Below are 18,274 nucleotides of genomic sequence, written 5' to 3'. Positions count from 1 at the left end.
AAGGGCATGATCTCAAATGAAAAGCGCCGAAGTAGCTATGCAAGTACCTTTTTGGTTCTGGTCATTTTTCATTCACTGATTATTGCTTAAGTGTTGATTAATAGTTATGTTCATGCTGCTAGAACGCATTTCCCTTGGGTGAGAAAAACATCCTTGTCTTAAGGAAAAAAGAGATAGTAATCAAACCATCCTTTCTCTTCCCTGTAAGTAACAGACGCACACTCCAGAGTCACTGATGATCTTGGTTTTGCTGGTGAGTAGTTCTGAAAATGTTCACTTAGAAAATCAGCTGTATGCAATCAGAACACTACTTGGTCGGTCAGATTGCTAGGCAATTAAATGGTCCCCTTCTGTCTCTCTCTCCACATATCTATACACACACACACATACACATGTATACACGCACAGACACAAATGCACATACTTACAGTCATTGTTCCTTCTCCCTATGCAATGAACACCAGGAACACTGATGACAGCAGTGCTCCACTCTGGAATTAAGCAAGGCTGATTATCTCAGGATTTACTTTTCCTCCTCAGTAATGCCCTACCTCTTGTTCAAGGAGGTGAAACTAATGGTTTAGATTTAGAGAGAGCGGAAAATTCTCTATAAAGGCAATAGACTGAGGGAAATACAAACACAGATGGGAACTTTAAAAGGGAAACAGGCTGTTCCCATAACAGTTTAAAAACATGGCAATTGCCTTAGCTTAGTAGAAAACAAGCTCTCAGCATTTGCTGTATCTTGCAACACTAAGTAGAGAGAAAATAGCAAAGATGGAGGTGAAGCCAAAACTGCAAAGTGTTTTTGCACAGCCCTACAAAGATAATATTCTGCTTTCTGAACCCTAGCTCTGTGATGCCCTGATCCCTGGTGCTGGAGGACTATGGTTGCCTGTGACCATGCAAACTGAGATCATTTCCTGGCCTGTGTCCGTCTCTGTGGGTGGCTTCTTTTTCCATTAGTCGTATAATATGTTTTGGTTAATTCTACCTCTTAACTATCTTTAATGAGCACCAGATTTGCGACACCCTCACTTGCAAACCTATTCTCAGAGTAAAGGCAGAGACCCTTGAGCTGAGAGCAAAACTTAAAAGCAGCAAACCAAAAAAACCTCAGCACCCATCAGCATTGATTCTTTCCAACTACAAGGCTGCATTTCAATTGCTCTTCCACTGAATCAGGCCAATATAATTAATCTCTTCCCAGTCACTAGAGACTTAACTTGTCACTGAGATACCCTCATGATGCAATATACAGCATACATAATACATATATGTGAATACATTTCTAAAGCAGGTTTTCTGTAGTTGTTCTACAATACTGTGCACAATTCATTCCCCCATGAAACCAGTCCTCTGCCTTAGCCTGTTTGAAACTAAGCTGTTTCTTGTTCCTCCCAGTCTTGCATTCTTTGCTTCTCTTCTCACTGTAATTAGTTTACAAGACTACTTATCCAGATGATTACTGCTTTTAAATGACAGTCGTCTTTTTTTTTTTTTAACTCCAGTTCATTGTTGTGTATCATTTTGTCTTGCTATCTGAATACCCAGTTCTCTTAAGCATTTTCTCATTATGTTATTTCCTGATGTAAGACATTTTGAAATACTTCATGAAAGACACTGTATGAAGTAAATTGAATTGAATTTTCTCTCAAAGTCAGGAGCTTTCAGCATCTTTCTCTAGCTAAGTCAGCAGAGTTCTTGGCACCAATGCCAGGGTGTAATAGCCATGCTTTGCAGCCCAGCTATGAGCTCGTGTTCTTTTTAGGGAAAATGAAATGACAGTGTCAGTACCTGGAAAGCAAACAGGGGACAGATCAATATTTCCATTTATGATGAGGATGGCAAAATGAAAATGTTTGGGGTATTTTTGAGGTTTTTTAATCCATACATTGAGATGATGCTATTTTGCTGTATCTACCTACATCTGGTGTTGGTGCTGAATGTGTATGTGGTGGGTATATGCATGCGTATGTCAGGGAAAAAGAAGAGGGAGAAAAGGGAGAAATAGCAGGGCATGGAATTAAATTGCAGAGCAAGTAGTGGAAATAGACAGTGAAAAGCTTCCTGCAGGCAGGCGGCTTCACAGGGGAGAGCGAGCCTTTCATTGTCTATAAAATCATGCCTTGCTGGAGGTCCGCAAGAGTAGAAGGGGTAGCGCCCAGAGGCGGTAAATCTCTCACTGTTGTATTATTACATTCTAAACACTTAGCCACTGTACAAACCAGCACATGGCTTCAAGAGAAGAAAAGGAGGAAGAAGGGGGAAAATGAACAAAGAGAAGAGGGAGATGGCAATAAAATTGGGAAACAACCCCCTGCCACAGCTCTCCCCAAGAATACTTCACATCAAAGAAAGACAGCAAAGAGTAAATCGCCACGAGTTAAAAGTTAACCTCAACTCCTTCCATTGTGATGTGACACCACTCTGGAACAGTACCCCTAGAAACTGAATGGTTAGTCTGTAGCACAGGGTATTAAATCCACCTTAATCCTGTTAAACACAGATGCCACTAAAGAGAGGCATGCTCTCAATGGCATCATGACAAAAGCTCTCCACACTGCAAATTCAATATTGTTAACAAAAAAATAAATTAAAATAGCCCAAACCTGGATTAATACTAAGCAAACAACATCAGCATAAGCAGGCTTAGAGAGAGGAATTGCTTTCCATATGCTATGGCATCAGGTTCCTCCGGATCTTCAGATACCAGTCTGTAAATGTTACAGACATTGTTTCTCCTGCTTGCAACTGCTGTTGGGTGGCGACCTTCTTTACTTGCTGATACCAGTTTAGCAGTTGGTACAGTTTCTCTGTGATTTGGTACTGTCTGTTGTTTGCTGGTACCAGATGGATACCAGATGGGTAACTGTGGGCAATGGTTCCTCTGTGTTCCAGTCCCAAAAATCACTGCCTATAGGGTCAGTCTTGTCAGTTGAGTCCTAAATGGCACTTCAAAGCAGCATTCTGAAAAACCTCAACATCTGTTCCTTACTCCTAATGACCTTAAAAAAAAATGTTGCAGACGTACTTGCCTTTAGCCAGGAGTTACTGTGCATCTGTAGGAAAAATACAACCTTGCAGATGCTTGCAGACATCAAACTCACTCCTCACTAATGGCAGCTCCAGAAGCCACCACCTCAACTCTGAAAGTCAGCACTGAATGTGAAGTATAATCAATATATTCTTTTCTGTGGTAGCTCCACAGTGTAGGAGTTCACAGGTATTTCAAGGCATTTTTCAAACAGTACTTTCAGCAGTGAAGTGGAAGAACAAGAAAACAAAAAACGTTGAAAGGCAGCAGGGATACCTGAGGGCCAAATGTAAAGCATGGAGGGAAAGCAAAGAGAAAGAAAGGGATGGAAGAGATCTGTTTTAAGTATTAATTTGTGATTGGTCTTTCAAAATGTTAACCTACTGGTCGAACTATAGACAGGAGCTTAAAGGTCAGTTAATGGTTTTGAATACTGCCTATTGCAGTTCCCTCCTATGTTATTCCATATGACTGCTCCTGTTTCTAAGAAATGGAAAAAACTTTATTTAGGACAGTATGGGAGCATTTTGGTAAATGTGCTACAGCAGAATGCTGTCTACAGAAGAATATAGCAGACATCAAAGCATGTTCCCCACCCCCTGTCTTGCTTCATGGAGAAGTTATGATAAACAGGTTATGTGTTCCCTAAGGTTACCATGGAAACTCATTCTTTTCAGGCCATCATTTGCAAAGGTAAAATTTGCATTAAAATGTGATGGAATTTGATTTTGTGCATGTGTGTGTGAAACTCAAGTGGGGTCATGCTACCACGCAGTATAGCCATTATTTAAAACCCAGGAGCATACGCTTAAGAGAGGGATCTATTAATCTGTGTAAACACCTCAGTGACCAAATTACAGTTTAATTGCTAACTTGACAGGTATCTTACTAGTAAATTAAGAGAAATACTTTGAAAATTAGCTTCAAATGCAAATGTAAATGTTAATACTGATCCACTGGTGGGTACCACTAGATAGTATTTTGCTAAATTCCCCTATAATCATTTCGCAGGAAGGATTGAATTTAGATTGTCAGAATGACTTTGTTTTGATGATGGCAGACCAGGGATAGAAGGCACAGCCATGTATTTCAAATTATAAAATTTTATCTTACCTTGAAGGAGTTACCATCAAATTATGAAGTACAGAATATAATTTGATATAACCATGCTTACTGAAATACAAGAAACTTTTCGATCCACTCAGAATCCCAATTTGCTCTCTTTCTTTTGAGTCATATCATAACTTCAAAGTCATCATTTCAATCTAGGCATCTGCTACTCCGACTTTTCTTGGAATACCTAATGGTGTAAAGCATACACCTGGTCCAGGTCTCCCCAGGGCCCATGTTTCTTGAGAGCCACTGCCATTATTTGTTGCCACATGAAGCACTGGTCTTTCTAACACAAGGATTTCATAGTAATTTTGACAATCATTACTTCCAGCCTATCAAGGAAATAGATGAAGGGACTAAACCCAGAAAATCCTGACAATTGGTAGCCAGACTGCATTTTAGAAGAGACACCAGTATTTGTTCTCTTGCTCGGTCGTACGCATTCACAACATACATGCTGAATTTGACATTTATTTCTACTTTATGAAATCTATGCTATTCCAGGACACCGGATTATTCACATATCATCTGCCTTGAACAGCAGGAGCCCCTTGGAGGCAGCAGGGCCAGAACTCATATTTCTACTTGGAAGGCAGACATCCCAGTATCACCTGGATTACAGAAGACTCAATATCTCCGATCGTGCAGGACTTAGACTATCATACAGTTCGGCTGGAATGGCTCTACTTAATATCGGACAACATGACACTTAACACAGCAGCCAGGCCTTCTGATGAGGAAAAAGCAGCAAAACCACAGACAGCAGTATTTGTCGCTCTTGCTTTCTTATTGTTAATAAATACAGTTGCACAGCAAGTGTCTCAAAACCACTAAAAAAGATCAAATCAAAATCAACCCTTCAGATTAGGTTGCATAGTGCCAGTATTTTATCAGACTCCTGCATCGGGAAATTCTTGCTTACAAGTTCAATTTACTAAACAAAGCAAGAACATTAAAGAAGGTTTAGAAAACCAAATGCAAACAAAAATGGAATTGATTATTAACTTCTCAAAACTCAGCACATTTGACAGAAAGAATGCATTCCAGCCAGACCCTGTACTAAGCAAGAAAAAAGGTGCTAACACTCCTTTTTCCAACTGTTCTTTAACAGCCCGAGTTGAGATTGAAAGTTGAAAAGAGATGGCCTTGAGCAGAAAAGCCAAATTCATGTACAGCATCAGCCTTACAGGGTAATGGAGTTCTCTTTTCCCATATTTTGTACTTTATTTTAATACAGTCTTGATATTAGATTAGCATCTGCACTATAGACCTTAGACTGAGAACTAATAAAGTTATCCGCCCAATCTCTCCATGTCTGAGTCAGTGACTTTCTTTTTCATTTTAAATAATTATAACAATGTCGCCTGTTTGTTGAGAAAAACAGAGCCTCTATATATTCATAGATAATTGCTTATACCCAGCACCCAGTGATACATTCTAATTACTTTTCACACCTTGGCTGTGAAGAAATCTTGAACTTTTTAGTGTTTTTTAACTGCAAGACAACAATGTAGCCAGAGCACAGCACCCTGACTGCTGAAACTGTGCCCAGGATGAAATTTGAAAAGCAGTTCTGCTAATGCATTTTGCAGTGAGGAACTTCAGCAAAACTCAAGAAGACCCAAGGCCTCCACCTCAGATCTTGTGCTGCAATAATGAGAAGTGCTGTATAGATGTACAATAGAAGAACTCAATCCAGAAATCAAAAGTAATCAAAAGTCCATTATTTCAGTCGGCTTCTGTCACATACTTAACTATAACAAATAAAAGATCTGTACTCTGTAACAGCCTCAATGACATAGTTGTATTGCTTGACCCAGCTTCTTTCAAGCTTGACCCTGTTCTGCACACACTGGGCAACTGTTGCTGTTTGCCTCACTGAGGTCATTCCACTTTCCATTATGTTAAATGGACAAATTTTGCAGTCCTTTTGTCAAAACTGCTCTCTGTTTTAGGGGGATGTTATCCCTAGCAGGCAGAGCTGGACAGTGACCAGCATCTTTAGGAAACAGGGTGCTGTCTGGGACAACAGTAGCTAGGCAACTCTTCGGATCATCAGTATATTTTAGGGAAGAGATTTCTTTTAATCAGCAACACACTGAACAGGAACATAACCCAGGGAGATTAAGCGGTGAGAATTCAAAAAGAAGTCAGCTGTGTCAGCATCTATTTGATAAATGCACCAGATACCTGGTAGTAAAGGCAAAAGCTTGTGCCTAAGAAGGGGTCAAGTTTGAGGCCCGATTTCAGGCCTGATCTAATAAATACCTAAGCAAATGCTTAGCTTCAGACATGAATTTTAATGGCATTACAGACTTGTCTTGTGATTCAAAAATGAGTGTTGTTGTAACTGGGGCCCCTTTCCAGAAGTTGAAGCAGGCCTCTTACTAATGGCCTGAGGAAGAGGTCAATTTTAAAAGGAAACCTACTTTTTCTCCCCCCTTGTAGTCAGACCCATAAGCAGCTGTATTTGATTCTATGGTGGGGCACTGACTTGCTAGGGGTCGGGATGAAGCTGTCACGGAGAAGTACATATCACTGTGGGTAAGGGAAGGTTCAAAGTGCAAAGATTTAGCTTTAGCAACCCCACATGCAAGGGCTCAATGTTAAAATCTCAATTCTCTTCTACCTTCCCCACGTGATGCTGGCCTGAGATTTGACAGTGTGCACACATGCTCAGGGAAAGTGGCCACACAGTAACCTATCTATGGAATGATCAACAAGTACAGAGAAAACTGTTAAAGCCCATACTGGCAGAAGCTTGCCAAAACCAAAACAAATTGCAGAGACCCAGCTACTGTGTTACTCAGAACTACAGTGAAGCCACATTATAGTCTACCTCTGAAAAGGCTGTTTCTGTGCCCATTCGATTATGCTCCAAAGGATAAAAGCTGCAGAGCTGTGGCCTATATGCACACATGCAGTAACTGTTCAGCATAGTGTGGATTACCTGTTCACGAACTCCCCTCATCAATATAAGCACTAGTTAAAGATGTTTCTTGCCTCCCTAAAGATATTGGCAAATTAGGAAAAATATATAAACCAGAAAACCTCTAGGACCCTTCATATGATATCAACATGATCTGTGGCAGCTGTCATGATCTCTGTGATGCCCCACTCAAGCTCTCTGAGCAACATCAGAAGAACCTCTCCTAACTGCAAGGGACACGAGCGCTGGCACGCGTGTTAATGTAGAACCTCTCAGTGCCGCGAGCCTGCAAGGACAGCCACAGCCCGGCAGCACCACGGTTTTGTCTGATTTCCTTCAACTACTTGTATGAAGTAAGAGAAATGCTTAGCATGTTTGTCCTCCTCAGAATTAACGCCACTGTGTTGAAATACAACAAAAAGCAGCTGTGTGATGAGGTACCTTGTGGCATAGATGGCATGATATATTTCTGGAACTCACATAATATTGTAGGGTATAAACAGTACCAGTGGGCTTTGATAAGACAACACATGGCATCAGAACTGTTTCCCTTGGTAAATAAGAGTGTGTACATAGTGTTAGCATGAAGACACGAGCATTTCAGACTCCCCGCTGGTCCAGATAATCTATGCCAAATTCAACCTTTGTATAAGTAGGAATGACTCCAAACAAGTTATAAGAGTCACTCTTTATTACTAGTATTAATGGAATTGAATTTGGCTCTCCTTGCATGTGCCATTTGGAATAGTTTATTTTTCACATGAGGTTTGGCAGGGATTTCTCCAGAATAATTTCCCCCCAAACCTACCCCAAAAGCCAGCCTGTAAATTTCAAAATCCCTCTGCTTAGTTTGAACAGCTCTTTAGACTACACCCCAATCTGAAACCTTCATTATACAGAGATAAGTAGTGACCATAAAAAGTTCTTGATTGGTAAGTTAATCATACATTCTAATAAAATGTTTTACATACTCTCTTAATTAATATTTTAATAACATATACAAAAATACTTCCGATCCATGGTTTTCAAAGCAGCTATACTTTAAGTAAGTTATTGTCTTTTTATTATTATTTTCAAAATTCAATGTTTTCAACTAATAGCCTGTGGGCTCAGAAAGTCTGGAATTCACAACAGTTTCTGCTATATGGTTTCACATAGTACATAAAATTGTCAGCTTCTCCCATTGCGCTAGAAGACAGGAATGTTATTATTCTAGAAGTTGGAATTTTGGTTTCTAACCATGGTCCAACACAAACGTCTGTGCATTTTGGGAACCTAACCTATCTGAAATGCAACATTCTGAACCTGGAATTAATTGATCATGAAAAGTAAAAACAGCTCCTTATTCATCCTGAAGCAAGCATAAAACCCTCTGACATATTATGGAAAAATAATGCAGTTCTTAGCGCTCCTTTTTTTGTTCTGGTTGATTTTTAGGCTTGGATCCCTGCCAGACACACAATAAAGTACTTGGCCTTTAACACAGACAGGCATGATTCTTCTTTCATACTCTCAACTGGGAACTGACAAAACTCAGTACATTACAGCTTTGTTTCAATCGAAATGTTCACAGCTAGTATCCAGAGACGGGTTTTCTTATATCTTTAGGTTATTTATCAGCTTCCAAACCTGATCTGCAAATATGGAAATGGCTTTTAGAACCACTTAACATAAGGTTTGGTACAGTGAACCTGAGGTGGTCACTAACAAGTAAAGAACTATTTGCAGTGTGGCTGGTATTCCATGCAGTCCTTGAATGTACATTAAAAAGATAAAGTTTCAAGGATTTACTACCACCCTGAAAGAAAGAATTGATGTTTCAAGTAACTGGATTTGTACAGTCTGTAAGACAATCCAAGTAAATCCTCAAATAGATGATTAATTCTTCATTATTTAAATGCCCTTAAATGCAAGTACAGATACTACTGACTTCACAGCTTTGTCTTGACAGCTCCTTTGCTATTTCTCATGATCTGCTATTAGTCTGTGAGTCTCAAGCCCTGAAAGAGAGTGCCCCATGAAAAAGACCGCCAACTCCAAGGGAGACTAAGGAGGTCTTTTTCTTGCAGTTTATTGCTTACGTAGTTCTCTCAGGGTCTGACTGATAACTGCAGTATATGATAATACTACGTAAACATATTATGCCTCTTTCTGTAGACCCGGATTAGGTTTGTATAGGATATGTTCATGAACATTTTGACTATCTGACATCCCACGAAGACACGAGTATGTACGCACATGCTCTGTCTTGAGCCGACACTTCCCCATATAGCCTAGCTGTTTGAAAATTTTAAGGTAATCTCACATTATACTGACACATTATACTGACAACAACAGACATTAATTTTCCTAGACAGTATTTATACTTATCATCAGCCTGTCTTTTGGTCAACTAGCTGAGGTTTGCTTTAAGCCTTGTGATCCACCCTCCAGAATTTGGCTTATCATTTATTCTAGTTATAAACCTGAAAGGGGGGTGGCGGGGGTGGGGAGGAGTCCGAAGGATGCAAAACTCAACAACAAATCAAAGCACAAAGGAACTGGAAAAAAATTTCAAAGGATCTGGGTCTATAGCACAGACAGTGCTATATACATGCGTCTGTGTATGGAGATACACTAAACTGAATTATTCAGTTACTTACAAAAAGAAAAAGAACAGACTGTGGGGAAGGGGGAGCAGAATGAAGGCGCAAAAGAGCAAAAAATTCATCCAGCAACAGATGAGAAGAGCAGAGGAGAACTGGAAAATGGATGCAGGGGGGAGGAATGGATGACGAGAGAATAGCAGGCCTATTTAAAATGAATTTTTGACCTTATTTTTAAAACATTTATGGATCCCAATTGCCTGTCATGAGATCATTTTCCCTTACAATGCTAGCTTTTCAGCCGGCTCTGCACTTTAACTTGATTTATCCCACTTTAAAAAAAAAAAAAAAAAAAAAGGATTGTTAGAAATACCCCTTCTATTAGAAATTCTGTCCCATTACAGTGTCAGCTAAAGGCCACTTGTCAATGTCAGCTTTATCAGACAGAAATTTGCCTCATGAGTTCTCAGATACTTTTTTGGAGGACGAGACCCAGGGTCCATTTCTGAGGCTGTTGATTTGTGACGGGACAGTGTCTTCTCAGATTATCCTCTGTTATTTCCCAACTTATCTGCATGTTTCATGAGATGGTGGGAAATGATCACAGCTGCTGCTGTACGTTAGAAAGACATCTTATAGGAAAGCTGGTTTAGGTTAAACAGCTGACTGACAAAAGCATAGAAAGAACTAATCAAGTATTAAAAATACATAGGGAGACCCAGCATCTCCTTTCCAGCTGCAGCTTTCCTTGGTGCCATAATCTCCTGTGGGAAGGAAAAAACCTTATACCAGAAGGTTTTCCTCCTCCTCAGCTGTCTGTCAATTATTTAAAGAAAGACCTGACATCCCGAAGATTAACGTAAGTTTTTATTTATTTACCACTATGCAATTAGCCATCAGCATGTCTCTTCACTGACGAGTAAAGGTGGAAAAAATCAGCTGTTGTTCAATCTGTGTTACCACAGTACTGCTGAGGGTCAGCAGCCTGAGGTGGGAAGGATGACATTGCTTAAAAAATATAGAGGACTCTCCTGGCAAGATGCTTTGAGACATTTATTTTCTTTTTAATATTTTGATTCTATTTTTTTCCTTCTTTTCTGTTTCAATGGATTGATGTAACATATGTATTTTAAGGGTAAAACTACATGTAAGAGTAGAAATTTCAGCCAGGAGTCGAAAGAAAGCAAGCTGCGGCCACAGTATTTTCCAGACTGAAATACAGTGCCTATGAAAGCAAGGCTGGATGGATCAATGGATGATATTGTTGCAGTGAAGAGACCAGAAGTCTTTGAAATTTGTAAACCACTTCAACAAGAGGAACTGTTGCAGCAACAAACTTCAGAGTATTAAAGCCCTCAAGGTAAAGTCTGATTTTTGAGCAGACTACCATTCCTCACAAGAAAAACACTTAAAAATATTCTGCAATGGGGGAACAAAAAGAAACAATCCTGGTACCACTATTATTAATCAGTTCAAGATTGAGATACTTAATGCTCCTTTTCAGGTGCTCTGATTAAGAACAACTTGCCTCACAGGAAAAGCAAAGCTTTGGAAATCAGTAATCTCTGAGCATTATACCTAATAGGAAAGGCTTAGAAAGGATTACCTAGAAGAAACCTTTGTGAATATTAGGAAACTACACTGGACCATAAATCTCAACCTCCTCCAAGGATCAATAAAGCTTTATCAGTTTCATAGAAGAAGCAGGCTGCTGAAGAGGCAGCACTGGCCCAGTCTGGGGCCTCTGTCAGGACACTTATCATGCCACACAATTTTAACAGAAAGACACATTTGATGCATATTCTCACTTCAGTTTACAAAAGCTATTCAGAAGAAGAATGGCAGCGACACAAATTACCAAATTTGGGTCACAAAATTTAAGGCAGTAGACTAAAGTTAACTGTTTTAAGGAAAGAACTATTTTGCTGAAGGTGACACTTTTGGAAACTGAATCAGAATAAGATATACAACAACATTTTTGGGGTTAATGAACAAGTATATGATAATTTATGTAAAAACAATTCTTTTAACTCTGTCTCTCCTCAACTGCACTAAAGTCTAGTCTTGCGTAGGATTTTCTTGGACTACAGCTCCAATCATTGAAGATTTCACTTCAGCGTTCACACTGGTAGTTTGGAGGACATTAAAACCAACAATGTTAGTTCAAACTTCAGGTGTATCTAGATTCTTAAGATTTTTAACATAATTCTGTCTCTTTTTAAACTAAAATTTTAAATTTAGCATAAATTGCATCTTATCAAAGTTACATTTTTGAATGCTGGTTGATTATAATTGCTTCTAAAGAGACAGATTCCAACTCTGAAACCTGCTCAGGTAGAGCTCTTGAGCACCAAAGTTGTCATCCCATAGACTATAGCTGTTGCATTTATTTAACGCATTCAAAAATCTGACATCTGTTGATTTAATCTCTGATTCTACAATAGGTTACTCTTCAGTAGTGAGGTAGATAATACGTCCCTGTGTAGCGTGACTCCTAGATGTAAAACAGGGAATACAGCAAGTCTGTAACAATTCTATAGTGTTGGTAGAACATTTTAAGATCTTTTGATGGGAGAGTAGCAAATGATTCAATTTTTCACTTTCTAAAAGTTACTGGTGATGTATCTTAGCCAGATTGCTACTGTGCAGTGTGCGGAAGGAAGGGCAGGAGCAGACGTGCCTCTATTTCCTCCCTCTCATTTTGCAGCTAAGCATGGTGAGTCTGCTCTTCTAATGCTCTCATTAACCCAAGGAATCACTGGATGAACTGCCAGAGCACCATAAATCCTGCCGAAAAGCCTTGATGCTGCCACATGTGACAAAGTTTGGCAATGCCTGCATATCCTGGGTCTAAAGACTGTAAACCAGGGCCTAAATCAAACACAGAGAACGGACAAGTTACTTTATCCAAGTTTTCATGCTATGAATGTTTTCTCTGGTGGGCTGGCATTAACGATTTCTCCATTTTTACAGTCCTTCCAAATTCATGTTAAGCTGATAGAAAATTTCTGGAAAACACAAATCAGCATTTTGCTAACCCTGAATGCTGCAAAAGCACTTTGCATCACACTGTGGACGTACCCAACGCTGGTCGTAATCAGATGGCTGCGTTCTTCCTTCATCATCCTCATAGAAAGGTAAGCCCTCTCGCCTGGCCTGATGGTACTCCTTCCGTAACTTCTGGATACGATCAGCATTCCCACCACCTGTGCAGCCACTGAGAAAAATAAAAAAATGCTAAATAAAACTCATATGTACACACACCAGATACCCATATGAGCACACACAAAATTGCCACACCTGAGACAAGCAGATTATCAATGTTTGATTCTCCTGACTTGCATAGTTCCCACTGGCCCATAGCACCTTTTTTTTTTTTTTTGCTTTCTTCTATTAATAAAGCTGCTAAATGTGAACTTGATCTCCGTTTTGAAAAAATGCTGTCCCTGTCCAAAGAACTTAACAATTCCAGTACAAGACAAGAGACAACAGATGGATGCAGACAGATGGGGGAGCACAAGGAAACTTTTAAAATTCCTATGAGCAGCTATAAATGGCTATCATATTTTAATAATAATGATGATGATGATGATGATGATGATAAGCTGCCAAAAAAATGTTTCCTTTTGCTCCCACGCTAAATGTGGAATTTCCCTAAAATTAAATTTGTTCAAGGTAAAGAATAAACTATATTCAGAGAAGCACAGAAAGCAGTTTTATCTCATAAAAAACCATCCTCCCTCCTAATTATACAATGAACTAAAATATCAGCCATGAAAATACAGGGGAGACAAGAGATGGGAAAGCACACTATCAAATCTTGACACCATTTTTTTAAAGCAGCAATTAAACAGTAATCCATTTAGTAATCCACAATGACTCACTTGTATGATGAACTACATACACTGCAAGCTCTGTGGTACAGCTAGTGGAGTTCCTTAGTTTACCAAGTTAAACACATGCCTGTCTTTGCTGATTTTGACCCTGGCGAGTTTTCCAAAATCTTACAGCTGGACCTGTACAACTGTGGAAGCTCAAGCTATACCTGGAAAGTTTAAAAAAAATTCCTGAAAACGCCCAAGAATAAAAAAAAAAAAAAAAAAATCAGCCACTTTTAAAATGAATAAATTAAAAGTTTCTTGCAGCTTTTTCTAGGCCTGCTCTAGTCAGCACTGACTGTATGGCTCAGTAGCATTTACTGGCATTCACAGGGAATTCTCATAGAATTTATTTGTGGCCACTTCTAAACTCAGACCATTGTTATTGCAGCACATCATCATATATTTTCTTCATCTGCAACCTTAACTCTGCCTCACCAACGATGGGCTACAGAGTTACAGATTTCTTCACATGAGCACAGACTCTGTGGGGCATCTTGTCACACAGCACTCCACTGTAAGTATGCCACAATCTAGGGAAGCCTGTCCTAGGATTTGCATAGCAAACTGAATTTGGAAAGCACACACAAATGTCATAAACCTATCAGTTCAGTAATAAGTAATTTCTAGTATCTAATAGGAATCTAGATTGGTTGGAAATTAATTACCAATGAAGGGAAATTCCGCAGAGGGTGCAAATGCAACTGAATATGCAGCCAGGACTGGAAATGTTTACTTGCAGCATCAGTATGTTTCCATGAAAAATCAAACACTTAAATTACTTGCTTTCCCTGGATCCTCAGTTATCCAGATCCTCTACTCTGCAAAGTCCCAGAGGTTTCAAGCTTCTCTGGCTGATTTACCAAACTCTTCCAGAGCATACAAATTTTTTCTCATGATCTGCCAACACAGTGCAGAAAGCTTGCACAAACTCTGGACTATTGAGGAAAAAACCCCAGTACATTCCCTTTTCCCCTTGATTCCTTCCACAGATAAATGTCTCCTTCCTTGCATGAATTCCTGTCAAATAGCGGAGAACCATTTCCAGTTTGCAAAACACTGGAATTGGGGACTAGATAATGGGGGCTATCACTTAGAACAGAGAAGCTTGGTCCACAGCTCCTGAGCAACACAATACCTGTGAAATCCCCTGACTTTACTTGTGAGTACAGATAAAGCATTTAATTAGGGCTGCTAACATACAGATAAGGCTCAAAGTGTTGTCCCTGTTGCTTTGCCAACATCATTACCCAAAGCAGCATTAACTAAGAGAGGGAAACGCTGAACTACAGGCAACAGGTCTGGTTTGATTTCAGCCAGTCTGGCTCCCTGCAGCTCTCTGCAAACTGTGTTAGTTAGCACCCGCCACCAGCAGCCGAAGAGCCACATACCCACCTTCTGCCTCCTGATATTTTGGCCCAAGAGGTGATCTGAAAATACCGTATGGGTTTTGGGGGTTTTTGTTTTTTTGTTTTTTTGTTTTTTCATTTTTAAAACGAAATTTGAGATTGATATATTGTAAGAGGCAGTAACAACAGCCTGTGCTCCATTTGCTGCAGAACTCCTGTAGGTGAATTATTTCCTTCTGCTTAAATCCATCTTGGCAGCAAGTGGAAGTGGGTGCTGCAGACAGCGAGCTAATTATATATATTAAAAGACTGGGCCTGACAGCTCTTTCTATGGCAAACCTCTGCCACACTGTATTAAAGTACAACCCCTAACCATGGGAATGAGTGGAAACGTTTGAATGAAAGATAGCAGCACATGGAAGTTATCCATCTGGATTAGTGCGAAAACACAAGCATAATCTCTGTGGAAACAAACAGCTCCGTGAAGTCTGATTTCCTGTGCTTTTCTCCTGTGGGTTCTCTGGTGTCCAACAACGGGACTGAGTTCACACTGCAGTGTTTCTCCCCAGCAAGGGCATTTGTCTGGGCCTCTCTAGAAGGCGGCTTATTTTCATGAAACTCAGTGATCCAGTATCTTTTCAACATCGAATCACCTGTCAAGTCTGATCAAAAATGGCCAGCAGGTTCATAATTTGTTAGAAAGGTGGGGGGAACAGGTTGGAAGACAGTCGGTCAGTACATCAGCTTCATTTTTTTATAAAACGGTTAAAGCTCCACAGCTTTTTTTTTTCGTTTGTTTGTTTTTTCTTTCCCCCATCACTGTTTATAGGCACAAATGTAAAAGACACTGGCTTTTGAAAGAGCGGCATTCTGGCTTACCATGAAAGTTTTACCCACTCCTGAGTAATGTGAGATGAATATGATGCCCTGTGCAATGCTCATGAAACAGTTCTGAATTTCAAGTTGGCTCCTGACAATTATGTGAATATATGAACCACATTCAAACTCACCAGATGAATTCAATCAGCACTGTGCAAATATCGCATACATAATCTATTAGTTTACCCCAAAGAAACTGAAGCATTGAATTCAAACAGAATGAAGTCATCAGTAATAAAAAAAAAGAAACTGATAAGGCAATATTAAAAAAAACAACACAATTTTCTAAGATTTGCGGAGAAGATCATACATTGACTGTAAACTATTCTCCCATCTGCCTATAAATACATAATTAAAAAATATTGGTTTGATCAGATAGCAGTTCTAGACGGGGAAACAGCAGACGAATACCAGTTTAAATGTGGATGCATGACTATTTTTACTGAAAAGGAACCTGAGCTTACAGAAGAAATATAAAAACAATACTCCAATCAAAGTCAATTATGTTAAGGAGACTTATTGAAACTTTTCACCAAGCCTGGTCAGTACAGCAGACAGATTTCTTTTACAGTAGCTTTACATTTAATGTAGTGCTCCCTCCTTGAGGAGATATAAATATTACAGTCCTCATCATATCTACAATTCTATGCACAACTCACTTCCCTGACATGGCTCCCTGTGCTATATATACGTTCTTTGAAGAACTGCACAACCACACATTTGCCACTCCCCTCCACCACTACGTGTGCCCAGGCTCTAATATTTAATCTACCCGTGGACTTCTCCATTGTCATGACAAGACTGTAAGAGAATTGTCCACTCTCCATTTTTGCAATTGATTTCAGGATGATTTGCTAAAATTCTGCTACATGTAAGGAGACCGATTCAGAAGCAGCTGATACTGGGATAGAGTCTGAAGCTTTCTGAGGAAGTTTTAAAATTAAAAAAACTCATTGGGAAAAACGTCTGAGAAACTACAAAAAGTTTAGCAAAGACTCAGACGCCGATTTCAAGTAACAGTAATGAAACCTGTCCAAAATCCAAAGCCACAAACAATCTTTTTAAAAGTTCAACGGTTCTTTGAATAAGCCACACACACTGCAAGGATTTTTTTTGGAAGTAGAAAAAATAAATAATAAATAATCTTATATGAACATTCAAAAGAGGAAAAAGCATGTTCCTGTCGTCAGCCATTCTGTAGCTTTGCTAGAGACAATCCTTACAAACCAAAGCTTTCTTCTGGCCTGGGAGAAAGGCAAAAAAAAAGTCTGAGTGATCATTCTAACCTGTGCTGCTGGGGCAGTCCTACCAACTACATAAACAACTGACAGAAATCACCATCTTCTGCTGTGTGCTTGAATCTGTCAGAGGCACTATACAGGTTCCACTTTGCCCACCGCGACTGTAAAGGAACCTGCTAAGAAACAGCCACTCAACCGATACACTTGGAAGAGGCATCCCAAAACAAAAAGGAAACAATAATTTGGCACAGATTTAGCTTCAAGCTACCTCTAACATGACATAAAATATGACTGTGAAATTTAATCCCGTCATCTCTGAAGAGATACATGAACAAGCACCATAGCAATATACCCAATATGACATACAAGTTATCTTTTTCAAAGAATCAAAACATCATCATCAGTACTTAATACATATGGCTCAAGTTTTGCACAATAAAATCCCCTCTCTGTTCTTCCTATGAGTTGCTAATCTGAATTTCAATAATTCAGGTTAAAAATGGCATTTTTTAATTTAGTGACTCCTTACTTCAGCTCTCTAGATAATACAAAATTAAAAACAAGTGTTGCACGTACAGAGTGAGATGAACCACTTCAAGCTGTATATAAACATACGTTTAAAGAGGCAATAAAAATTTTGTTTCCAGTGGTTTTCCTGAGCACTTTAATATTGCACAGGGCTTTTTTGCCAGGCACTTCTTTCAAACGCTGATTTCACCCAGCTGATTGTCAGCCTCTAAACAAACAACTGGTGCTTCCAAGTTTGCTTTTTTTTTTTTTTTTTTTTTTTTTTAAAAAAAAAAAAGGAAAAGAAAAAGAAAAATTATTCTTTTAGCAAATTTTCCATTAACAAACAAATCCAAGACAAAACATGATTCACAGACTCATGAGTATGGACAATCTTCCATTCACTATCTGCTATAAAACAAAACTAATTTTATATACTAAAAGGAACATAGTGGTCTGCAAAGATATACAGTATAAGGGAGTCCAACAGAGAATGTAAGAGTATCTTTCAGTTAGGGCGAAGCTTTCATTTTGAAGTTATAACAAATAAATGTAAGTACGCTACTCTTTCAGCTTCAGCACTTGTCTTTCTACCCTGAAGTATTACATTGCTTATGAAGATATTTCTGCAACCTCAATAGTAAGAGGGAATAAAAAGAATGGTGGGAAGCGATAAAAAGAAAATCAATGATAAGAACATGATTCTACAATATTTCAGCTTTCATCTTTGTCAACCACCAAGAGAAAAAGAGTTTG

The 18,274-nt window shown here is 39.1% G+C and overlaps 1 protein-coding gene across 2 annotated transcripts in view; it reads right to left on the bottom strand.

Moving 5' to 3' along the window:
* The window catches only part of PARD3B (par-3 family cell polarity regulator beta), a 427,129-nt gene that overhangs the window by 38,785 nt on the left and 370,070 nt on the right, over positions 1-18,274 (bottom strand). For both annotated transcript variants that reach the window (XM_074911133.1, XM_074911134.1), the window contains one exon: positions 12,746-12,881. In XM_074911133.1, coding sequence (XP_074767234.1) covers positions 12,746-12,881 — 136 coding nt within the window. The remainder of the gene's footprint in view (positions 1-12,745; positions 12,882-18,274) is intronic.

Source organism: Athene noctua, chromosome 7 (assembly GCF_965140245.1).
Source record: "Athene noctua chromosome 7, bAthNoc1.hap1.1, whole genome shotgun sequence".
Classification (NCBI taxonomy): domain Eukaryota; kingdom Metazoa; phylum Chordata; class Aves; order Strigiformes; family Strigidae; genus Athene; species Athene noctua.
This window is presented reverse-complemented; position numbering and strand designations above follow the sequence as displayed.